At 43.2% G+C, this 21,765-nt stretch overlaps 1 protein-coding gene across 5 annotated transcripts in view; it reads left to right on the top strand.

Moving 5' to 3' along the window:
* LOC123758917 (cell adhesion molecule Dscam2) overlaps positions 1–21,765 on the top strand; it is a 355,224-nt gene that overhangs the window by 219,454 nt on the left and 114,005 nt on the right. For all 5 annotated transcript variants that reach the window (XM_069334603.1, XM_069334604.1, XM_069334605.1 and 2 more), the window contains exon 9: positions 2,942–3,029. In XM_069334603.1, the coding sequence (XP_069190704.1) occupies positions 2,942–3,029 (88 nt within the window). The remainder of the gene's footprint in view (positions 1–2,941; positions 3,030–21,765) is intronic.

Raw genomic sequence — 21,765 nt, 5'->3', positions numbered from 1 at the left:
TACATGCATGGAAACTTTCCAATCAACTGTTGGTATTGTTATAAACAGTCTCCTGGTGCTTCGGAGCTCATTAACTGGTTAATAATTGTAAACAAAGCCGCCAAAGATTGAGGAACGATATACAGGTTCGTAACTGCTTCGTGAATCGGGCCCTTGGGAACGAAGGTAAACAGGTGAGGGCTTACGAAAGCAGACATTAGAAGCGAATTGTGGTGATAACTGCGTTCGTAAACACAGTACGAAAAATAGGTGAGGGGGTATTCGTGAGAAGACATGTCAGGCCACTTAGACATTTGAGAAGATTAGTTGATTGGTGAGCTGTGATTGGCTATGTACGTGAACATATTAAGAGTAGCTCTATATCCCATCGTGAGTAAATAGTGCAAATGTTGCTGGAAAATGTTACAAACTAAACAGGTGCAAGATGTAATCCCCTAATGTGGATTACATTCGTTAATATTGGTAAAGCTAATGGTGTCTCTAATGATACACATGCACAAGATTACCGCGGACTCTTTACGCACATGCGCATGACTGTAATGATGTCTACGCATGTACACTAAGATTACCAAAAGACATTTGCGCGAGGAAAGGTTCACAACATTTGAACAAAACAGTGATAGCACATGGCTCACACAGAAACGATATCCGCCTTGGGGAGACGCATACACATAATCCCTTTTGGATGGATATCTCGCTCATCCACACACCCAGAGATATCCAGACTTACAATACTCGTATATACACTCACGTCAAGCCAATGAATATGCCCTTAGAGTCGCGGAACTAAACACCGCGAATTAATGAGAAAACACCGCGAGTTAATGAAAAAACACCGCGAACACATTCCCTGACGTGGCTGCGGGGGGTCGCTCGGAGCAACAGCCAATTAGACTCCAACTTTACCATCAGTGCCGCCGCTGGTACTGTAATCTAATGGATGAGAACCAGAGATCCGGAATTACTCAACGAGGCTGGTTCACCTTTTAAGGTTTTCATGTAACTGTTTTTCTCACATTTTTTTGTTATCCTGTGTAAACAAAAAAAATCGTTTTTGCATTTTTTTTTATCCTTTTTTCTGATATATGCGAGTTCGTGTGATTATATTCTCCTGTGTTTGACTGGGCTGTATTCTGCTTTATTTTCCCTAAACTATACTGTTGGTATATTCTTAACTTTACTGCCCTATACTGCCACTCATAGGTTTTTATTCGACTGTATGAGTTTTATTTTTGACTGAATGTGACTATTTTCGACTGTAGTTGGTAATATTCGAATTTTTAGTTATTCTCAACTGTATTTGTCTATATTCTTGAGATTATCTTAAGATGATTGCGGGGCTTTAATGTTCCCGCGGCCCGGTCCTCGACCAGGCCTCCACCCCCAGGAAGCAGCCCGTGACAGCTGACTAACACCCCAGGTACCTATTTTACTGCTAGGTAACAGGGGCATAGGGTGAAAGAAACTCTGCCCATTGTTTCTCGCCGGCGCCTGGGATCGAAACCCGGGACCACAGGATCACAAGTCCAGCGTGCTGTACGCTCGGCCGACTCGACTGTCTGTTTCGACAGATTTTACTGTGTTTGTATGTGCTCAATTGTATTTAAGCAATACTTTATTGTATTATTAATAACCGACTGTATTTGTCGGTACTTGGCCACATTTGGCTATAATCAAATTTATTTGAATATAATCGACTACATTATCTACACTTAACTGAATTTAGGCAATACTATCTACAATTCCTGGTCTGTTTCAGACTATATTCGTCTACACTATACTGTATTCATCCACACACTCCACATCTCCAAAAGATAGATATATCTGTTCTAGCGTTATCTTCCAGGACAGATTTCTCAACAGTCTTGGGTGACTGAGTTTCTTGATTGACTGTCATGAGAGTAAATAAGGTTTGTTATTTTCTTGTTCGTGAAGAAAATAAATCGTTCATAATGTATTAACATTTATACACCAAATAAAGCGTTATGATGCTTAAATATCTTAGGCAAAATAGATACTCTTTATTTTATATAATTATCCGTTTATCCGTACCAATATATATTTATATATTAGTAGACGTAATAGTATTATTATTATTATCATTATTGATGTTCAATATTTTAAAAATATTTCTTGTACCTTTGTCAATTAAAGGATTATAATTGGGCAATTACTAGTGATTGGTGAGGCGCGTCTTTGGGAAGATCTGCAGATGGTAATAATGAGACTAGTCAATTAAGACGATTACATCTTGTCTTCCTGATCAAAATTTATACTTGGGGAATTACAGGATGTAATTTTAGGCTATTTCCTTGGGCTCCGGTTGTTACCAGACCTGTGTACTCTCCTAGTTGTGCTTGCGCGGGGGTTGAGCTCTGGCTCTCTGGTCCCGCCTCTCAACTGTCAGTCAACTAGTGTGTGTGTGTGTGTGTGTGTGTTTACTAGTTGAGTTTTGCGGGGGTTGAGCTTTGCTCTTTCGGCCCGCCTCTCAACTGTCAATCAACTGTTTACTAACTATTTTTTTTTTTTTCTCACCACACACACACACCCCCAGAAGCAGCCCGTGGCAGCGGGCTGTGTGTGTGTGTGTGTGTGTGTGTGTGTGTGTGTGTGTGTGTGTGTGTGTGTGTGTGTGTGTGTATGTGTGTGTGTGTGTGTGTGTGTACTCGCCTAGTTGTGCTTGGGGAGATATGATAGAGCCCAGTAGACTCAGTAATCTGTACACCAGTTGATTGGCAGTTGAGAGCCGGGACCAAAGAGCCAGAACTCAACCCCCGCAAGCACAACTAAGTGAGTACATCCCAATAACGCGAAAGCGCCAATTATGTAGCCTCAATATTTTATCAAATATACATAACGCCTTCGTGATTGCATTGTACAGGAATATGTATTTGCTCCACATGTTCACATGTGTGTGTAACAGATGTACGTGTCTCTACAGGTGTCTCGGGAGGACGGAGGAATGTACCAGTGTCTGGCCAGAAATGACGAGGACTCTGCGCAGGCCGCCGCGCAGGTCGACCTCGGGGGTAAGTATCCATGTTGTTGCTTCTCGCTTTCCACACCTGTCCATGGACACACCTGGACACACCTGTCCATGGACACACCTGTCCAGGAACGCACCTGGGCATTGACCTCGGGGGTAAGTATCCAGCTTTTTATTGTTCCTTCTCGCTTTCCACACCTGTCCATGAACACACCTGGACACACCTGTCCATGAACACACCTGGGCACACCTGGTACCCGGGAATGCTTCCAGCAAATGTAAACAGCCAGGAGGAAGAGGAACGTGATGTGTAGCACAGAGCGACCCAACACCTCACTAACTTCTAACGATCCAAAAACTAAGAAAACATGTGTAAACAAACAAACAAACAAACAAACATGTCATGTCATGTGTAAACAAGTTTGTGACTGACGAGGCTTAACAAACGTTGGTGACCAGATTTCAAAAAGTAAAGTTAATTATGTTTTGTATTGGTTTGTAGGGGTTTGTACCCGTTTATAAGAGGGGTCGAGTAACCACCGTCTTGGAGGGGTCGAGTAACCACCGTCTTGGAGGGGTCGAGTAACCACCGTCTTGGAGGGGTCGAGTAACCACCGTCTTGGAGGGGTCGAGTAACCACCGTCTTGGAGGGGTCGAGTAACCACCGTCTTGGAGGGGTCGAGTAACCACCGTCTTGGAGGGGTCGAGTAACCACCGTCTTGGAGGGGTCGATCATATAAGACGTGAATCTTGCTTCTTATTATATGATATGCTGCCTTTTCCCTTGTTCATTATCTCTACATTTAAGAAGTGCTTCTTGATGTCGTTGTGGGTCACCTTCTTGATGTCCTTCTTCTTCATCTTTGTCTCTAGCTTCTATCCCAGCACATCTCTCATGTCTTGATCATCTTAGAATCTATCCTTCTATCTTGATCCTATTCATTAACTTCGCATCGTCCAGGAAATAATAGATATAAACGAGTCTATTGGCTATGTTTGGTAGTTAATAGTTAATATGTATTAAGAAGACTAAATGCAGTTTATTGTTACACTCTACTCGTTGCTCCTTTCCAGTCTGAGCTCTGTTTTCTAGCTGTGACCTTCTGATTCCTCTCCGAGAGGTATTCCCCCAGTGTCTTCTCTTCCGAGAATAAGTTAATAGTTTCTTTTGTAGGTACGATGTCGAACGTTTTCTGACAGTCAAGCAAGATGCAGTCAGTCCATCTCTACCTCTCGTGTATTTATATCTGTCATCTTGTCATAAAACTCGTTGAGGCGAAAAACAGGAGAAAGAGCAAGTGAGAAATAGAGAGAGAGAGAGCAAGAGAGAGAAAGCGAGAGAGAGACAGTGGCATCAGTCACTCGATGACTTCCAAACCTGCTGTATTGCTGCACAGAACATTGCACATGTTGACGGGAGAGGCGCCACGGATTGTATGCTAATCTCCCCCCAAAACTTAGCCTCAGGCGCCATGAACGAGCCACGTATTGAACCAAACAAGCAGGATAGTCACACTGGCTTGTACTACCAACATGTTCAATCACGTAATTAAGCTTGAAATGGGTAGTAGTAGTAGCCCAAGTAGCACGGGCTCACCATAGCCCGTGCTACTTGGAACTTGTTCCGAGTAGCTGAATCTATAACAACAACAACATCAAGCCGTATGAAAGCTGTGATGCACCGCTGGCTCCAGCTTTATCCTGTACCTTACATGATTGTAAATTAACATTAAATGTAGTTTTATTCCCAATGAAACACTAATAATGCCAGTATATAGATCAGAGTTTAGGCTCGAGCTTCGGCTGTGTCTATGTACGGTACAGCTTCTTTAGCTTGCAGACTCGTTAGGAAAATGAGAACAAATCCTAATGAATCCTAAACTTAATTAAAACAGAGTGACAGAAAGAGAGACATACACGGACAAAAGGAAGATTAGAGAGACGGATAAGCAGAAGACGACAATACGAGGGGTCATACAGGAAGACTGACAAACACACACACGCACACACACACACACTCACACACACACACACACACACACACACGCACACACACACACTCACACACACACACACACACACACACACACACACACACACACACACACACACACACACACACACACACACACACACACACACACACACGCGCGCACACACACACACACTCACACACACACACACTCACACACACACACACACTCACACACACACACACACACACACACACACGCACACACACACACTCACACACACACACACACACACACACACACACACACACACACACACACACACACACACACACACACACACACACACACACGCGCGCGCACACACACACACTCACACACACACACACACACACACACACACACACACACACACACTCACACACACACACACACACACACACACACACACACACACACACACACACACACTGAGCACGCAGAGACATGTTTAAAGACACAAGAAAATACTAATAAAATGGAGACTCAGGAGCCATGCAAAGAAGCAAAACAGGTAGACAGAGGAAGGTAGAAATTAGAAGTCAGACAGAAGATAGACAGGGGGGAGGTAGACAGTAACTGTAGAGGAGAATGTCAGTGTTTACTCGTCTACATATAGAGCAATGGATAACATGAATTAATCGACCAATAGAGGTAATGACAGAGGCGGTAATACACACACACTGCCAAACAAGGTCAAGCCCCCATTGTTTGTATTTATGACCTCATGATGCAGTGCCATACATCCCCTGGGCACAGTCCCATACATGCCTATACATACTCTGGATACAGTGATGTATGATGTATACACCCATATATCCCTGGATATAGTGTCCTATATCTCATGAATACAGCACCACATATCCTTTGCATGCAGTGCCATTTATCACCTAGATGCAGATACACCATACTCGAGCATACACTTATCATACAATACAGTGTTATACCTCACCTGAACCTGGACACACGCACACACACACACACACACACACACACACACACACACACACACACACACACACACACACACACACACACACACACACACACACACACACAGGTAGACAGCAATAACCAGACATGCAGGTAATCCCCAGGAGAACCTTCACATTGCTCCCTAGGATTTACAGAGAATTTGGCAGTAACCCGGTGTAATTACAGGAGATTAGCTGAGACAATCCCCGGATTAGTCTGCCGGATATTGTGTGACCTTTGGAGAGGTCATGGATGGTTATATCCACGTACTGCGACTACCGTCTCGCTCTCGTTTGATACAAGACTGACAAGCTTATGTGTGATTTGTCCGGAATGGGGCGGCAAATACTGATGTGAAATATCTCTCTTCCTGTGATGATTCTTGGCTTCCTCGCTTGCTCTCTCTCGTCGTCGATGTCTGTTGACTTCCTCTCTTCGCTGATGTTATTGACTTCCTAATCTAACCGGAGCGGCTGTGCTCTGCGGCACCCTCCCTCAGCACCATTTGTCACTCCATCACCACGCAGGAAACCAAGACTTAATCTTTGGAATTTAAACCGTAAATAGTCACATTTTGCTGGTGGGGATTTTTGATGATTTTCTCGGATGTGTTTTATGGCACACACACACACACACACACACACACACACACACACACACACACACACACACACACACACACACACACACACGACCAGGCAACAAAAATAAGGCAAGAAAGAGAAGGGTGGGCAGACTGCATATTTTTGGATTGTCAGAAAGCCTTTGATACAGTGCCACACAAGAGGCTTGTGCGAAAGTTGGAGATGCAGGCTGGAGTGAGAGGGAAGGTACTCCGGTGGATAGAGGAGTACCTAAGCAACAGGAGACAACGAGTCTGTGTGAGGGGTGAGGTCTCAGATTGGCGATACGTCACAAGTGGAGTCCCGCAGGGGTCAGTCCTTGGACCTATACTGTTTCTGGTATATGTAAATGATCTCCCAGAGGGTATAGATTCGTTCCTCTCAATGTTTGCCGACGATGCAAAAATTATGAGGAGGATTGAAACAGAGGATGATAGTAGGAGGCTACAAGATGACCTGGATAGACTGAGTGAATGGTCCAACAAATGGCTGTTGAAGTTCAACCCGAGTAAATGCAAAGTAATGAAACTAGGCAGTGGAAACAGGAGGCCAGGCACAGGATACAGAATAGGAGATGAAGTACTTAATGAAACAGACAGAGAGAAAGATCTAGGAGTTGATATCACACCAAACCTGTCTCCTGAAGCCCACATAAAGAGAATAACGTCTGCGGCATATGCGAGGCTGGCTAACATCAGAACGGCGTTCAGGAACTTGTGTAAGGAATCATTCAGAATCTTGTACACCACATATGTAAGACCAATCCTGGAGTATGCGGCCCCAGCATGGAGCCCGTACCTTGTCAAGCACAAGACGAAGCTGGAAAAAGTCCAAAGGTATGCTACTAGACTAGTCCCAGAACTAAGAGGCATGAGTTATGAGGAAAGGCTGCGGGAAATGCACCTTACGACACTGGAAGACAGAAGAGTAAGGGGGGACATGATCACAACCTACAAAATCCTCAGGGGAATCGACCGGGTAAACAAGGATGAACTATTCAACACTGGTGGGACGCGAACAAGGGGACACAGGTGGAAGCTGAGTACCCAAATGAGCCACAGAGACGTTAGAAAGAACTTTTTCAGTGTCAGAGTAGTTAGTAAATGGAATGCATTAGGAAGTGATGTGGTGGAGGCTGACTCCATACACAGTTTCAAATGTAGATATGATAGAGCCCAGTAGGCTCAGGAATCTGTACACCAGTTGATTGACGGTTGAGAGGCGGGACCAAAGAGCCAGAGCTCAACCCCCGCAAGCACAATTAGGTGAGTACAATTAGGTGAGTACACACACACACACACACTCTCTCCTGAACATTCATGAACGACGTATTTTCAAGCAAATAGATCAAACTAACAGCGATAAAAGCTTTACGATTTGTTATTGCTCGCCTGAAAGTGCGACCGTTGAGGCCTCTAGTTCCCCTGTCCAATCACCTGAAGGTAGTTCCTCCCTCACCTGAAGGTAGTTCCTCCCTCACCTGAAGGTAGTTCCTCCCTCACCTGAAGACGTAACTACGAACGAATGCAATTTCCTCGCCGCTTTCAGTGTTCCTTCGTTCATAACAACCCAACCACGTCGTACTTCTTATCGCTGTCTTCTCGTTAGCTCTCCCACCCCCCTTTCCACTCCCCTGCACCTCCCTTTCCCCTACCTTTCCCTTCCCCCTTCCCCATTGCCTTCGGCGGGCCCCGGCAAGGTAAGCCTCCCTTCAGAGCCAAGATCACTTGGCGGGTTTAGCAAATTAATCCTTGCGACCTCGGGCGAGTCTCTGATACTGTGCACTCACCTGGATGTACTCACCTGGTTGTACTTGCGAGGGTTGAGCTTTGGCTCTTTGGTCCCGCCTCTCAACTCGGCGTGTCGGTGGAGGCAGGCGGCGCCAACACTAATGACAATACTGTCATTAATTATACGGTCATGGTGCTATTATTATTATTTTAATTACTTAAATATTAACGTAAAAAAAGACAATAAATTCCCATTAAAAAAAACTGCTTTCCACCCGGCAGGAATATCCAAAAACTCTCATGATAACGACCGAGTAATTATAATCATAAAAAAGGGAGGTGAAGTTAATGTGGATAATTATAGTGAGGATGATGACCTAGCGGTGACGATAATGAGTGACAGATCCAGGTAAAGTTTAATTAAGGGCCGGGGGGAAGGTGAGCTCTAATTACCGAAGGTGTGAGGAACGGGGCCATGATCTCATCCCAGACGTCAGGTAAATTATAATTTCAGCGGGAGATAATTCCGGGTTACGGGGCCGTTCCGTCCGGCTTGCGTGGCAGACTTTTGGTTTTATCTCCGGGTTTACGGGTTTATGATGGCGGGAATTGTTGTTATTTTTCCTCTGTTTGGTTTTGGGTTAATTTTAACATCTACTGTAGTTAGTGCAAGTAGATACGTAGAACGGGAAGGAAGGGAGAGACAGAGACAGAGAGAGAGAGAGAGAGAGAGAGAGAGAGAGAGAGAGAGAGAGAGAGAGAGAGAGAGAGAGAGAGAGAGAGAGAGAGAGAAATCAAGCATATGAACAAACATAACAGCTGGAACTCAACCCTCAGCAAACACAACTAGGTGAAAACATACACACAAATACACATAAACAAACAAATACACTGACGTAATTACTCCAATCACTCTCTCCCTCTTTCTACCCCTTCCCTCCCTCCCTCCCCCTCCCCTTTTCCCTGCTCCAACCCCCCCCCACCCCAACCTCCCCTCCCCCCTTCCTACACCCCCACTCTCCCCCTTCCCCCCCCCCCCCTTCAGCCAATACTTAGTTATTCAGGTATTGGTAAAAGTCAACAAGAAAGGGGGAGCACCGTGTGGCAAGTTTTCTCATATACTCTAAACTTCCACTTTATGCTGTATGCATCTTTCACCCCCTCCCCCCCCCCTTCCCCTCCGATCACCCCATTCCCCCCCCCCCCTTGTGGCATAAGCCCCCCCTCCCCTAATCACCCCCAACTACCCCTCTTTCTCTCCCCCCCCCCTGATTAACCCCACTAAGCGGTATACAACTCGTTCTTCGCTTTGCCACTCCGTAAAATATGCATCTGTTCTGTCTGACCACAAACATACAAACGAAGCCAACTCAGCTAACCTATCAAAGCCGATGCATAGAAAACGTCAAAAATACGGTGCTTTAACGTTGACTAATACGTCGCTTTAACGTCGCATGCATTTTTAACGAATTGGTCGACTCGTAGAAAGGTTCTGAATCTGAAAAATATTGCGGCGGTACCGTGGGATCGAACCTGCGTGTCTGGGGGAGTCGAGGGACGCGGGTGCTATAGAGCCCATTTCACCGCCTCAATAGTTGGGTTGATCACGTTGTATTCTATCGCGTTATACGGTAGTGGCTACACAGTGTTACGACCCTGTGTTGCAGACTCTCAGCTCTACAACTCAAGGTGACCGTGTCATGTCACGGTATTATGTCATGTCACTCCCTGAGACATGAGGGGTCACTGCTGGTCACTGACGAGGACATGCATTAGTATGAGACATGAAGTATATGTGTTTATATGTAATACAGATAGGTACTCTAGATATATCATATTTATTAAGAATATGTATATACAGAAAGTATAAATGTATATGGTTAATTTTAAAACACACACACACACACATATATATATCTTGAGAGGTTATCTTGAGATGATTTCGGGGCTTAGCGTCCCCGCGGCCCGGTCCTCGACCAGGCCTCCTTTTTGTTACACACCCCTCAGGAAGCAGCCCGTAGCAGCTGTCTAGCTCCTAGGTACCTATTTACTACTAGGCAACAGGGGCATCAGGGTGGAAAGAAACATTTTGCCCATTTGTCTCCGCCTCCACCGGGGATCGAACCCGGAACCTTAGAGCTACGAATCCGAAGCGCTATCCACCCAGCTATCAGGCGCCCGTATACACACACACACATACAAAATATTTGAAAATATTTCATACATAAAATATTCAAAGCTTTTCAGACTACTTCAGCGCTGTGTTGTGATGCATGAAAATTTGTGTCTGTGCAAATAACATCAGACTTTCATTTGCACGAAAATAAATACGGCTAAAATTCGTATTTCGTGAAGCACGAAATACGAAAATCGCTGCAAATATAAGTAAGCAGACACAGAAATCACAATTCCGTGATGCATCATTTTGAAAATGTCGTAGCTCAGTCGATTAAGGCAGCGTCTGGGATGCTCTCGGACGCAGGTTCGAATCCTCGTCACGGCCCTTGTGGATTTGTAACAGTAACATAAGTAACTTGCTACTTACTTAAAGTTACTTGCATAAGTAACAGCTATGTTACATTATTAACCTCAGCCTAGACCCCCAGAATAATCATGAAATTTGCAACTGATTCACACTGTTCAATTGACTTCAATAAGGAGAGCGCAATGTGTATAAATTTACCTTTGACCTTATCAGGCAGCCACGTGTTCCACTTACCTGTAATCAGGCAGATAAGAGGTATCAGGGGAGCGCTGTTTATTCTAATTAATTGCCGGCGGGAGGCACCTGTAATTAGTGAGAGGTTGATGGTGGGAGAGAGAGAGAGAGGCGGACAGGTAATGATAGGTTCTTGACCCGAGCTCTGCTTGTTAGGATGGCAAGTGGTTAAGTCACACACTCACACCTTACCAATCAACACATACACACACACACACACACACACACACACACACACACACACACACACACACACACACACACACACACACACACACACACACACACATACACACACACACACACACACGACGGTTGAGAGGCGGGACCAAAGAGCCAGAGCTCAACCCCCGCAAGCACAACTAGGTGAGTACAACTAGGTGAGTATACACACACACACACACACACACACACACACACACACACACACACACACACACACACACACAAACACAAACACACACACACACACACACACACTCACACACCAGCCAAGCCACTCAGACATTCGTAAGTCAGCACAAACTGACAGTAGCCAAATCAACCATTGCAGCCTTATGAACGGCCCACAAGGGCCGTGACGAGGATTCGAACCTACGTCCGAGAGCATCCCAGACGGCCTTACTCTTACCAACTTATTCTCATACTATCTACCTCTCACGCTCTCACACGAATCAACACACACACAACCTAACTAACTCACAATCACACGAACCAAGTCCAAAAGTCTGCGACTCGACTAGGTCCAGACCTGAGGGCCATGAGTTACAAGGGAAGCCCAAAGGAATTAAATCTTACATGGCTGGAATATAGAAAATGGTGAGTACCACGCCCACAATGCAAAGGGAAAATGGATAAAGATTATTTGGTATATAGAACACAAGCAAAGGGATGCAGTAGGAAGATAAGTGAATAAGTGAGGCGATAAAAAGTTTGACATTATGAAGTTATTGAATCAGTGAACTAAGTGATCGGGTGGAGGTAGATTCCAATCACAGCTTCAAACCGGCTCTGGAATCCGGCATTCAAGTCGCTTGTAGGCGGAGAGGCAGGTACCAACAGTTAAACCTCAACCCCCTGCAAGCACAACTACTCTCCCCAACACACACACACACACACACACACACACACACACACACACACACACACACACACACACACACACACACACACACACACACACACACACACACACTCTACACTTTCTGTGCAAAAAAAGCATTAAATAACATCAATACTTCGAAAAACATTATTAATGACTCTGGCGGGTCTAAACCGACTTCTTTATTTATAGATTTTTTTCGCTATCGTACGTGAACGAAATTCATTGCATGCTCCAAATATCAGAAATATAAAAAAGGGTGCAAGGGCGTGCAGGAAGAGGGGGCGGAGGCTGCCAGCCCTCCAGGACCTCAGAGATGTAGTGAAATATTGAATCCCAGCATCCAAACCTATTTTTCTTCCGTGGTTTTTTTTTCCCGGCCAAAACTCTTTCTTTAGCCTGGCTACAATTTTTTTCCCGAGTTTATATATTCCCGACGGGGAAGTAATTTGTATGAAAAATAATATATGCTACGTGTTTGTGTCTTGATTTGTTGCCTTGATTGGTACTGGCCTGTCTCGGGTGATTGGTACTGGCCTGTCTCGGGTGATTGGTACTGGCCTGTCTCGGGTGATTGGTACTGGCCTGTCTCGGGTGATTTGTACTGGCCTGTCTCGGGTGATTGGTACTGGCCTGCCTCGGGTGATTGGTACTGGCCTGTCTCGGTTGATTGGTACTGGCCTGTCTCGGGTGATTGGTACTGGCCTGCCTCGGGTGATTGGTACTGGCCTGCCTCGGGTGATTGGTACTGGCCTGCCTCAGGTGATTGGTACTGGCCTGTCTCGGGTGATTGGTACTGGCCTGCCTCAGGTGATTGGTACTGGCCTGCCTCAGGTGATTGGTACTGGCCTGCCTCAGGTGATTGGTACTGGCCTGCCTCACGTGATTGGTTGAGTAGTAATGATGTGGCAGAGAGAAAGGTATGATGTCGAAGTATTCTTGTATACGTATAGAAGAGAGGTGATACATGTGAGAGTATACATGAGTCACTAAGAACGGAAAATAGATAGATTTACAGCTCAAAATTTACATTAAGCGGTAAACTTGAGACTGAAGGTTTACCACACGAGGAATGAAGGTGTCCCAAGGTAGACTCACACGCTCACACAGTCTCAAATACTCTCCTTGTTTGCCTGTTCTTGCATACACACTGACAAGCTGCAACCTGAAATTCTTCAGTGCATTTTGAGATCATTTTTAACACAAGATGCCAAGACGGGAGACGTGCGGGGAATAAACAGACAGACGGACACTGTAACTCAGAGTACCTGAGTGTACTCAGGTACTCTGAGTTACACTCAGAGTTACATCTTGGCTTAACGTGTTTTTACCGTATTAGAACGTTACAACTTGTTATATTGGTTGTTATAACTTGTTAGGAGGTTGTTGACCAGGCCACACACTAGAAGGTGAAGGGACGACGACGTTTCGGTCCGTCCTGGACCATTGTCAAGTCGATTGTGACCTTATTTGACCACAATCGACTTGACAATGGTCCAGGACGGACCGAAACGTCGTCGTCCCTTCACCTTCTAGTGTGTGGTCTGGTCAACATACTTTAGCCACGTTATTGTGACTCATCGCTTGTTAGCAGGTGTTAAATCTTGTTCGAACGTTGTAGCAACGTCGTAGTTTCGCTGTGTGTTTGGTGGGTTAACAACACTCCCACTTAACAAACACCTACATTAAAACGCACAGAACTATAAATCCCCCCAAAATAAACATTCAAAAACAATTACAAACACAACAAGAATGGGGGTTTAGAAATAGTTAAACACGAACAGAACAGGAAAGGTTGGCCAAATAAACTTGGAACTCCACTACCAATAACAGGAACACAGGGTTTCCAGGGCATCAATAAGTATCAGAGACAATATTGAAATTCTGTGTCTGGTTCACTTTTTACAGATAACGTAATTGTCAAACAAACACAAATTTCCTTAATAAAACTCTTGATCGCACAGGGGTTAATAAATGATTACCTTCGCTTGTACGTTGGTGATCCCCAGGTCTCGCTCATCTATATTTTAACCCCACCATCGCTCCCACACATTAGAATTAGAAATTAGAAGGATTTATTCATAATGATTTTTTTACAAATCTCAATATTTCTGGCTGGACTGAGCAGGTTTACACACGAGGGTAAAAACAAACCTACGTTTTTAGACGTAAATTGACTAATATTTAGTCAATTTACTTACAAGTTACTTGTAAGTCAAGTAAGTTACTTGTAAGTTTTACTTACAAGTCAATTTACTTATAAGTATTGACTATTTTAAATAGTCAATACTTATAATTTGAGTAGTGATATATATTGATTCAATGTTTAGTAGTAATGACAATAGTATTAGCCCTAGTAATGATAAAAGTAGCAGACGTCATCATGGCGTCATTAGCAGTTCACCGTAGTTAGTTGTACAATGCACGGTGTACTAGTGTACTGCTACACCCTTCTACAACACGGGCTACAAGCACAGAGAGGTGTCCTCATCCACTTGGCGTGTGTATACACCCAGAGTTTGTTTTGGTCTTGAGCTATATAACCAGGTCTAAGATGTACAAGCTGATTGGTCAATACGAATGTGTAAGGACCTAGTTGACCCTTCAGAGGTTGATGGCCCTTAAGTCCAACAATATGATATTCGAGATCGTAACCCAATTAACACCCCAACCCCACCCGTCTCACCCCTGAACCCCCAACTCTCCAAAACAAATAACATCATTTCAGGTTGCAACCTGCCAGCACTAACTGATTAACCTCATTTCGCTTTGATATAACACACAAAACTTCACCGTCGAGTTGGTTCTCCTGCTTACATGTGACTTGAGGTGATGTGCTGGAGCCCAGGAGCTGAGGGGGAGGTATATGAGTCTCTAACAAGGGCAGAGTAAGGTCCTGGGGGCCTTTGTGACCTCGGGGTGAGATGACCAATTGAACTTGTTGCAATAGCACTGGAATTTTTTCAGGTGTTCCTATGGAATGGGGGGGTGGGGGTAGCGCTGTTGTCAATGGGGGAATGAGGGGGTGGGGGGGGTGGTGAGGTGTTTGGGGGATGTGTAGAATGTGTAGGTTAGAATTGGGTGTGTGAGGGGGAGGGGGTGTATTTGCTTGTTTTTAAGGATGTGGGTGTAAGTATATGTTTGGAGGAATGTGTGTTTAACAGAGAGAGTGTAGTGTGTGTGTGTGTGTGTGTGTGTGTGTGTGTGTGTGTGTGTGTGTGTGTGTGTGTGTGTGTGTGTGTGTGTGTATACTCACCTAGTAAGTGTAAGTAAGCACACACACACACACACACACACACACACACACACACACACACACACACAAAGAATGCGTGTGTGTGCGTGTTCACATATGTGTATGTGAGTTCAGTCGTTCCGAATCATTGCGTACGGCCCTAAAGGGAGCGAAATCTAACTCTTTGCCCTACCTCCTACCCACCTCCAGCCGGGATAGTAATCAAGTATTCTTGAAGTTAATCTTGTGGATGAAGATGGCGTCCACCTCTTCGCTTTTAGGATCATTCCACTTCTATCCACCCTGAACTACCTCACATTCCCAACTCATTTGTGTCTCCAGCTTCCAACTGTGATAAGTCTTAACGCCCTTGACAAGAGTTACTAACTGATTTGCCAGAAACATTCACGAATATCATACATTAATCACTTCATTTATAAGTGTATAAATGCAGCTATGTGGATCAGGAATGTAAAATGTGACACGTCTATTAAGTTCAGAATAAGTATTACAAAAAATCTCGTTGAAACGTAATCACTGATTCTTTTTCTGTCTCTCAAAGGCAGTAAAAACGTCTCTTGACTCGGATGTTGAAAGAGAGAGAGAGAGAGAGAGAGAGAGAGAGAGAGAGAGAGAGAGAGAGAGAGAGAGAGAGAGAGAGAGAGAGAGAGAGAGAGATTATAAATAATGCTGTAAATATTCTTAGCGACGTAACTATTGGTACAATCTGATTACACGCAATTTCCCAATATATATATATATATATATATATATATATATATATATATATATATATATATATATATATATATGTCGTACCTAGTAGCCAGAACTCACTTCTCAGCCTACTATTCAAGGCACGATTTGCCTAATAAGCCAAGTTTTCCTGAATTAATATATTTACTATAATTTTTTTCTTATGAAATGATAAAGCAACCCTTTTCTCTATGTATGAGGTCAATTTTTTTTTATTGGAGTTAAAATTAACGTAGATATATGACCGAACCTAACCAACCCTACCTAACCTAACCTAAACTATATTTATAGGTAAGGCTAGGTTAGGTAGCCAAAAAAAAGCTTGGTTAGGTTAGGTTAGGTAGGTTAGGTAGACGAAAAAACATTAATTCATGAAAACTTGGCTTATTAGGCAAATCGGGCCTTGAATAGTAGGCTGAGAAGTGCGTTCTGGCTATTAGGTACGACATATATATATATATATATATAAATATATATATATATATATATATATATATATATATATATATATATATATATATATATATATATATATATATACATACATTATAGATAATATTATATTATATTATAACATTATAATAATATATATAATATAATATTATAATATTACAACAGCGCCCATTATATTATAAATAATATAATGGGCGCTGATGACTCCCTAAATGTGGCAGAATTTAATGAAGCTACCCGCAAGCGTCTGTCCTCCTTCCTTAGACAAACAGACACTTTTTCTTTAATTGTAAAGGAAGTGAAAATGATACATTTCACTGCAGCATTCAGCATCTTCGGAGGGAGAGAAGAAAGGCATATACTAAAGATATTGCTACTCAGAACGAAATATCCATGTAGCACGGGCTATAGTGAGCCCGTAATTGAGTTCGGTTATTCGCGATAATCTTGTTAATGTGATATTTGGGTCAAAGTTTTAAATGGAGGTGGGGTTTCCTCCTTTATCCCTGTTTCTTTTTCGCTTCTGTTTTAGTGCACTAGTTTTACATATATACCACAGACCTGAAGCTACAGTATATACAGCCATGTAGGATAAGGGGAAGTACACGTAACCAGCCTGTGTTGACTGGGATAACAGGCGAGGCGTGAGCTGTCAGGATGTTCAGAACTGTTAGACAAGTTCTTGATGCCTATATGACAGGGTTTGATATGTAGTGCTTCGCCTATGTCTAATCTTCTATTGTTATTGTATATGTCGAGTATTTCGGTGTTGTTGATTAGGATATTTTTTGGAGATTGGCTGTGTGTAGCAATTATGTATTCTTTCAATAAGCTCAATCGAAGAACATGTTATTGTCATGTTGGGATCTGGTGCAGTTGATCCATGAAGTGGATCACACACACACACACACACACACACACACACACACACACACACACACACACACACACACACACACACAACACACACACACACACACGGGAGTTTTAATTAAGCTCCCAGATGAGTGTTTTGCAAAGGTTTCAGCCGTAAGGTAGTATGTGTAGAATCGTTTCCCCGACCATAGTAACGGCCAGTCTGCTCCGTTATTGAAACTCATATTGTTCCAACCACGTTACTGGAACTATTATACTTTCCCCTTCAAGTTACTGCGACTTGTGCTCCTCTGTACAGACTCAACAAACAACGCTGCACAGAGAAACCGACAGCAATATTCTCCTCCAACTTTGCGGAACGTGAGAATAAATAGCGAATATTTTCACCCAGTGAAAAGGAAAAAAGAAATACTTGTAAAAACCCATCCGCGGGTTCCAAAAAATTATTCTGGACCCCGAAATATTAAAAAGCGGAAGGCTGCTCTTAAAAGTTTGTGAAGAAAACCCACACACAACTTTTAGATAAAAGGGTGGGCAAAAATGTCATTAAGATGGGCTTGTTAGGTAGAGAACGAGGGCAAAGGTGCTGGGCAGGGTCACCTGATGGTGGAGGGGGGGGGGAGGAGGCATTTGAGGGGAAGCAATCCTTCAGAGGGGGGAAACGAACCCTCACAGGGAACAAGTTTTAAGAGAAACAAACACTCGAGAGGTAAACAAACTCTTAGAGAGCGAGAACAGACTCTCAGAGGGGAAAACAATTTCTCAAAGGGGAACAAGACCAGGCTACCTTATCACTGCATCACACAACAAACATTGCAACCGACCCCTTTGCACATAGCAACGAGCACCTTAATGATAAGAGAGAGAGAGAGAGAGAGAGAGAGAGAGAGAGAGAGAGAGAGAGAGAGAGAGAGAGAGAGAGAGAGAGAGAGAGAGAGAGAGAGAGGTAAAAATCAAGGAAGAATAAGAGTGAAAGGAGAATAAGATGGACTTTATCTAGTATTTTATCTCCATAAACATTCCACAAGCACATTAATTTTCTGCATATTGTATTCCGTCCCTTCGAGTGAGTTGAGTTTACCACAACAAACAGATTCTGCCACAACGAAGGGGTTTCACCACAGTTTAATTGACCACAGTTAAACCAAGTTTAATGCACTGAAATAATTACTACAGTTAGTTGAGATAATATCAACGAGCTAAATGTACCACATTTGGCCACAGTGAACGCTCAGTAATCTCGTGGTGGGTTATGTGAGTCAGCTCACTAAGCTCCTGGTGGGCTGTGTGAATCACTAAGCTCGTGGTGGGCTGTGTGTGTCAGCTCACTAAGCTCATGGTGGGTTGTGTGAGTCAGCTCACTAAGCTCCTGGTGGGCTGTGTGAGCCAGCTCACTAAGCTCCTGGTGGGTTGTGTGTGTCAGCTCACTAAGCTCATGGTGGGTTGTGTGAGTCAGCTCACTAAGCTCCTGAGTGGGCTGTGTGAGTCAGCTCACAAAGCTCGTGGTGGATTTTGTGTGAGTCAGCTCACTAAGCTCCTGGTGGGTTGTGTGAGTCAGCTGACTAAGCTCCTGGTGGGTTGTGTGAGTCAGCTCACTAAGCTCATGGTGGGCTGTGTGAGCCAGCTCACTAAGCTCGTGGTGGGCTGTCAGTGATCAGGCCAAGATCACCAGCCGGGAGACATAGGGGGCGCGAGCCTCGGGTCTGTGCAGCCGATATCAATCCCGCTTAAATGTAGGGGAGACTTGCCTCGTAAAATGGAACCAATTTACCGGCACAAAAGAAGGGTGCAAGGATCCAGGCTGCCCCTCGCCTGGGGCTTTCACTAGATTGGCAGAAAGGGGGTGAGAAAGATGGAGGAGTGTGTGTGGGAGAGAGAGAGAGAGAGAGAGAGAGAGAGAGAGAGAGAGAGAGAGAGAGAGAGAGAGAGAGAGAGAGAGAGAGAGAGAGAGAGAGAGAGAGAGAGAAAAAAAAATTGGGACAAAAGTATGTTATATCTTGAGATTTAATAGTGATTAGATAGTAATTATGGACAAAAAAACTCATTATAAAGTGACCGTAAAGCATTAAAACTGATTCGTACAATAGTGTTATTTTTCCAATCTTCAGTCGAACAAGTAATTTCTACATTGTTATTTCTTTGTTTCCAGTATTCATCTTTTCTTTGACATATTGTGTCGCAGTGTGGTATATTTAGTCAACTTCAAGGTTCGCGTTCGAGCCCCGTTGGTCCAAATGGTTAAGGCACCATTACTTCACCCGTTCTCGTATCCCACCTCCTAATAACCTACATAATTACACGTAATGGACAGAACTAAGTAATGGTCACTAAATATGACGTAAGCAACACCCTCCTTCTCTTTACTGGGACAAAATCAATAAAGTTTTCCAACATTACCAACAAAATATATTTAACATGAACATAAATTCCCAACTGTTCGTCTCCAGGGCGACTAAAAATGACCAGGTTCACTGATTTTGACTTGCGAAACAGGAGACCTTTGAACAAATCCACAAGGAGCCGTGACGAGGATTCGAACCTACGTCCGATAGCATCCCAGACGTAGGTTCGAATCCTCGTCACGGCCCTTGTGGATTTGTTCATTTGATGCATCACGCTATTGTGATTTCTGTGTGTGTAAGGAGATCTTTTTTGCCGAATTCACTAATCCTTCAGTGAATCATTCAGTGAGACTCTTTGATACTAACGACATAGATAACGGATCCTTAAGCTTGACTCTTTTGATTCAAACTACCCTGGTATGATTAGCCCTTGACCCAGACTTGAGTCATTAAGTGTAACCATTTCAGCGAGCCCTTAATCCTTCCCCTTAAGAAAAACCGACTTGCAAACCGACTTGTAAACCGGCTTGTAAACCTGCTTGTAAACTCAAGTATCTCCTCGGGAATATTCTCTCCCTCGCGACTCATTACTGCATTAATGCTCTCCAATCCCAGCCAATCCCAGCTCTAATTCACCAAACAAATCCTGGTTGTGGTGCGATTTCAGATTATTTTTGTAACGAGCGATACAGAAATGATTCAATTTGTATTTAAGAGATGGGGATGAAAAAAAAAATTCTGTGTTGGAATTTTGGGATTGCAAAAGCAGATTAAAAAAAAAATTCAAATTATTTTGTATTTATTTATTTATGGAGAGCGAGGACGATAAAAGGAATTCAGTATGTATTCGTATTTTTATTGCTAGGCCGGGCAATAGGGTTTTAATTTTAGCGGGAAGAGACGGGTGGAAGTTGAAGGGGGATTATTATCGCGTTTTGGGGTAATTAGATAATGGAAGATATTCGTTCAGATATTCTCGGACAGTGAAGTATATTTTGAACCTGGAAAATATTGGGATATACGCGAAGGGAATATACCTTCCGCTAGGGTGTATATATAAGCAGTTGTGTTATATTCAGAAAGAACAGGGACTGATATCTCCCTTATCCTCGCTGATATCCAACCAATCCACTGATACTCATTAGTCTGACTCATACTCACTGACACCCATCCCATTCCACTCATAACATTAACGCAGCCTATTCTGACACCACCTGGGTCACTCTCTCACCCATCCCAATCACCTCTGACACCCAATCACATCCCATCCTGACACCCATGACACGATAATCCAAGCTCACAAGTAATTAAGTCTGGGGATCGTGATGAACAAAAACACTCATCGAGGCAGTCGCTGTGCTGAAGACAAAAGCAAAAATATATTTGTCTATATTTGATTGTCAAATGGAGTTTGGATGGATTCTGGAATATGTGTCACTTCGAATTGTTTACAACATTTCGAAATTCCTGTGTATTTAAAATTTTGCAGCTCTGCTTTTCCAGTTTTTTTTATATTTATGTAATATTTGTATTTGATGCATATTTTACTTAACTTATTTTTATATCATGTTGAATGGCTTTCATCCATGTAGTCTATCATAAGTTTAACGAGGAAATGGAGAACAGTATTATAATATAAGAGAATTGACATCTATAATATCATGTATTGAGGAAATATTGCTCTGTAATATTCTATAATGAGGAAAAATAATGATGTATGATATCATAGAATTATAGATTGGTTATCTGTAGTATAATACGAGGTGTAGGCTCCTGCAAATGTAGGAATGTGTATATATATGTTATTTCACGATTGATTTAGTCTACGCAAATGCAGCTACTGGCGCCGAAATGCTTCCTGATGCAGATATCGTGTATACCGACAATACATTTCATATCCATTATCTCTATAATACATATTGTATATTTTATATCTTTATTTTAAATCACATTTAC

The sequence above is a fragment of the Procambarus clarkii genome, chromosome 31 (assembly GCF_040958095.1).
Source record: "Procambarus clarkii isolate CNS0578487 chromosome 31, FALCON_Pclarkii_2.0, whole genome shotgun sequence".
In the NCBI taxonomy this organism is placed as follows: domain Eukaryota; kingdom Metazoa; phylum Arthropoda; class Malacostraca; order Decapoda; family Cambaridae; genus Procambarus; species Procambarus clarkii.
The sequence above is the reverse complement of the archived record's forward strand: the minus strand, read 5'-3'. Positions and strand labels throughout refer to the sequence as shown.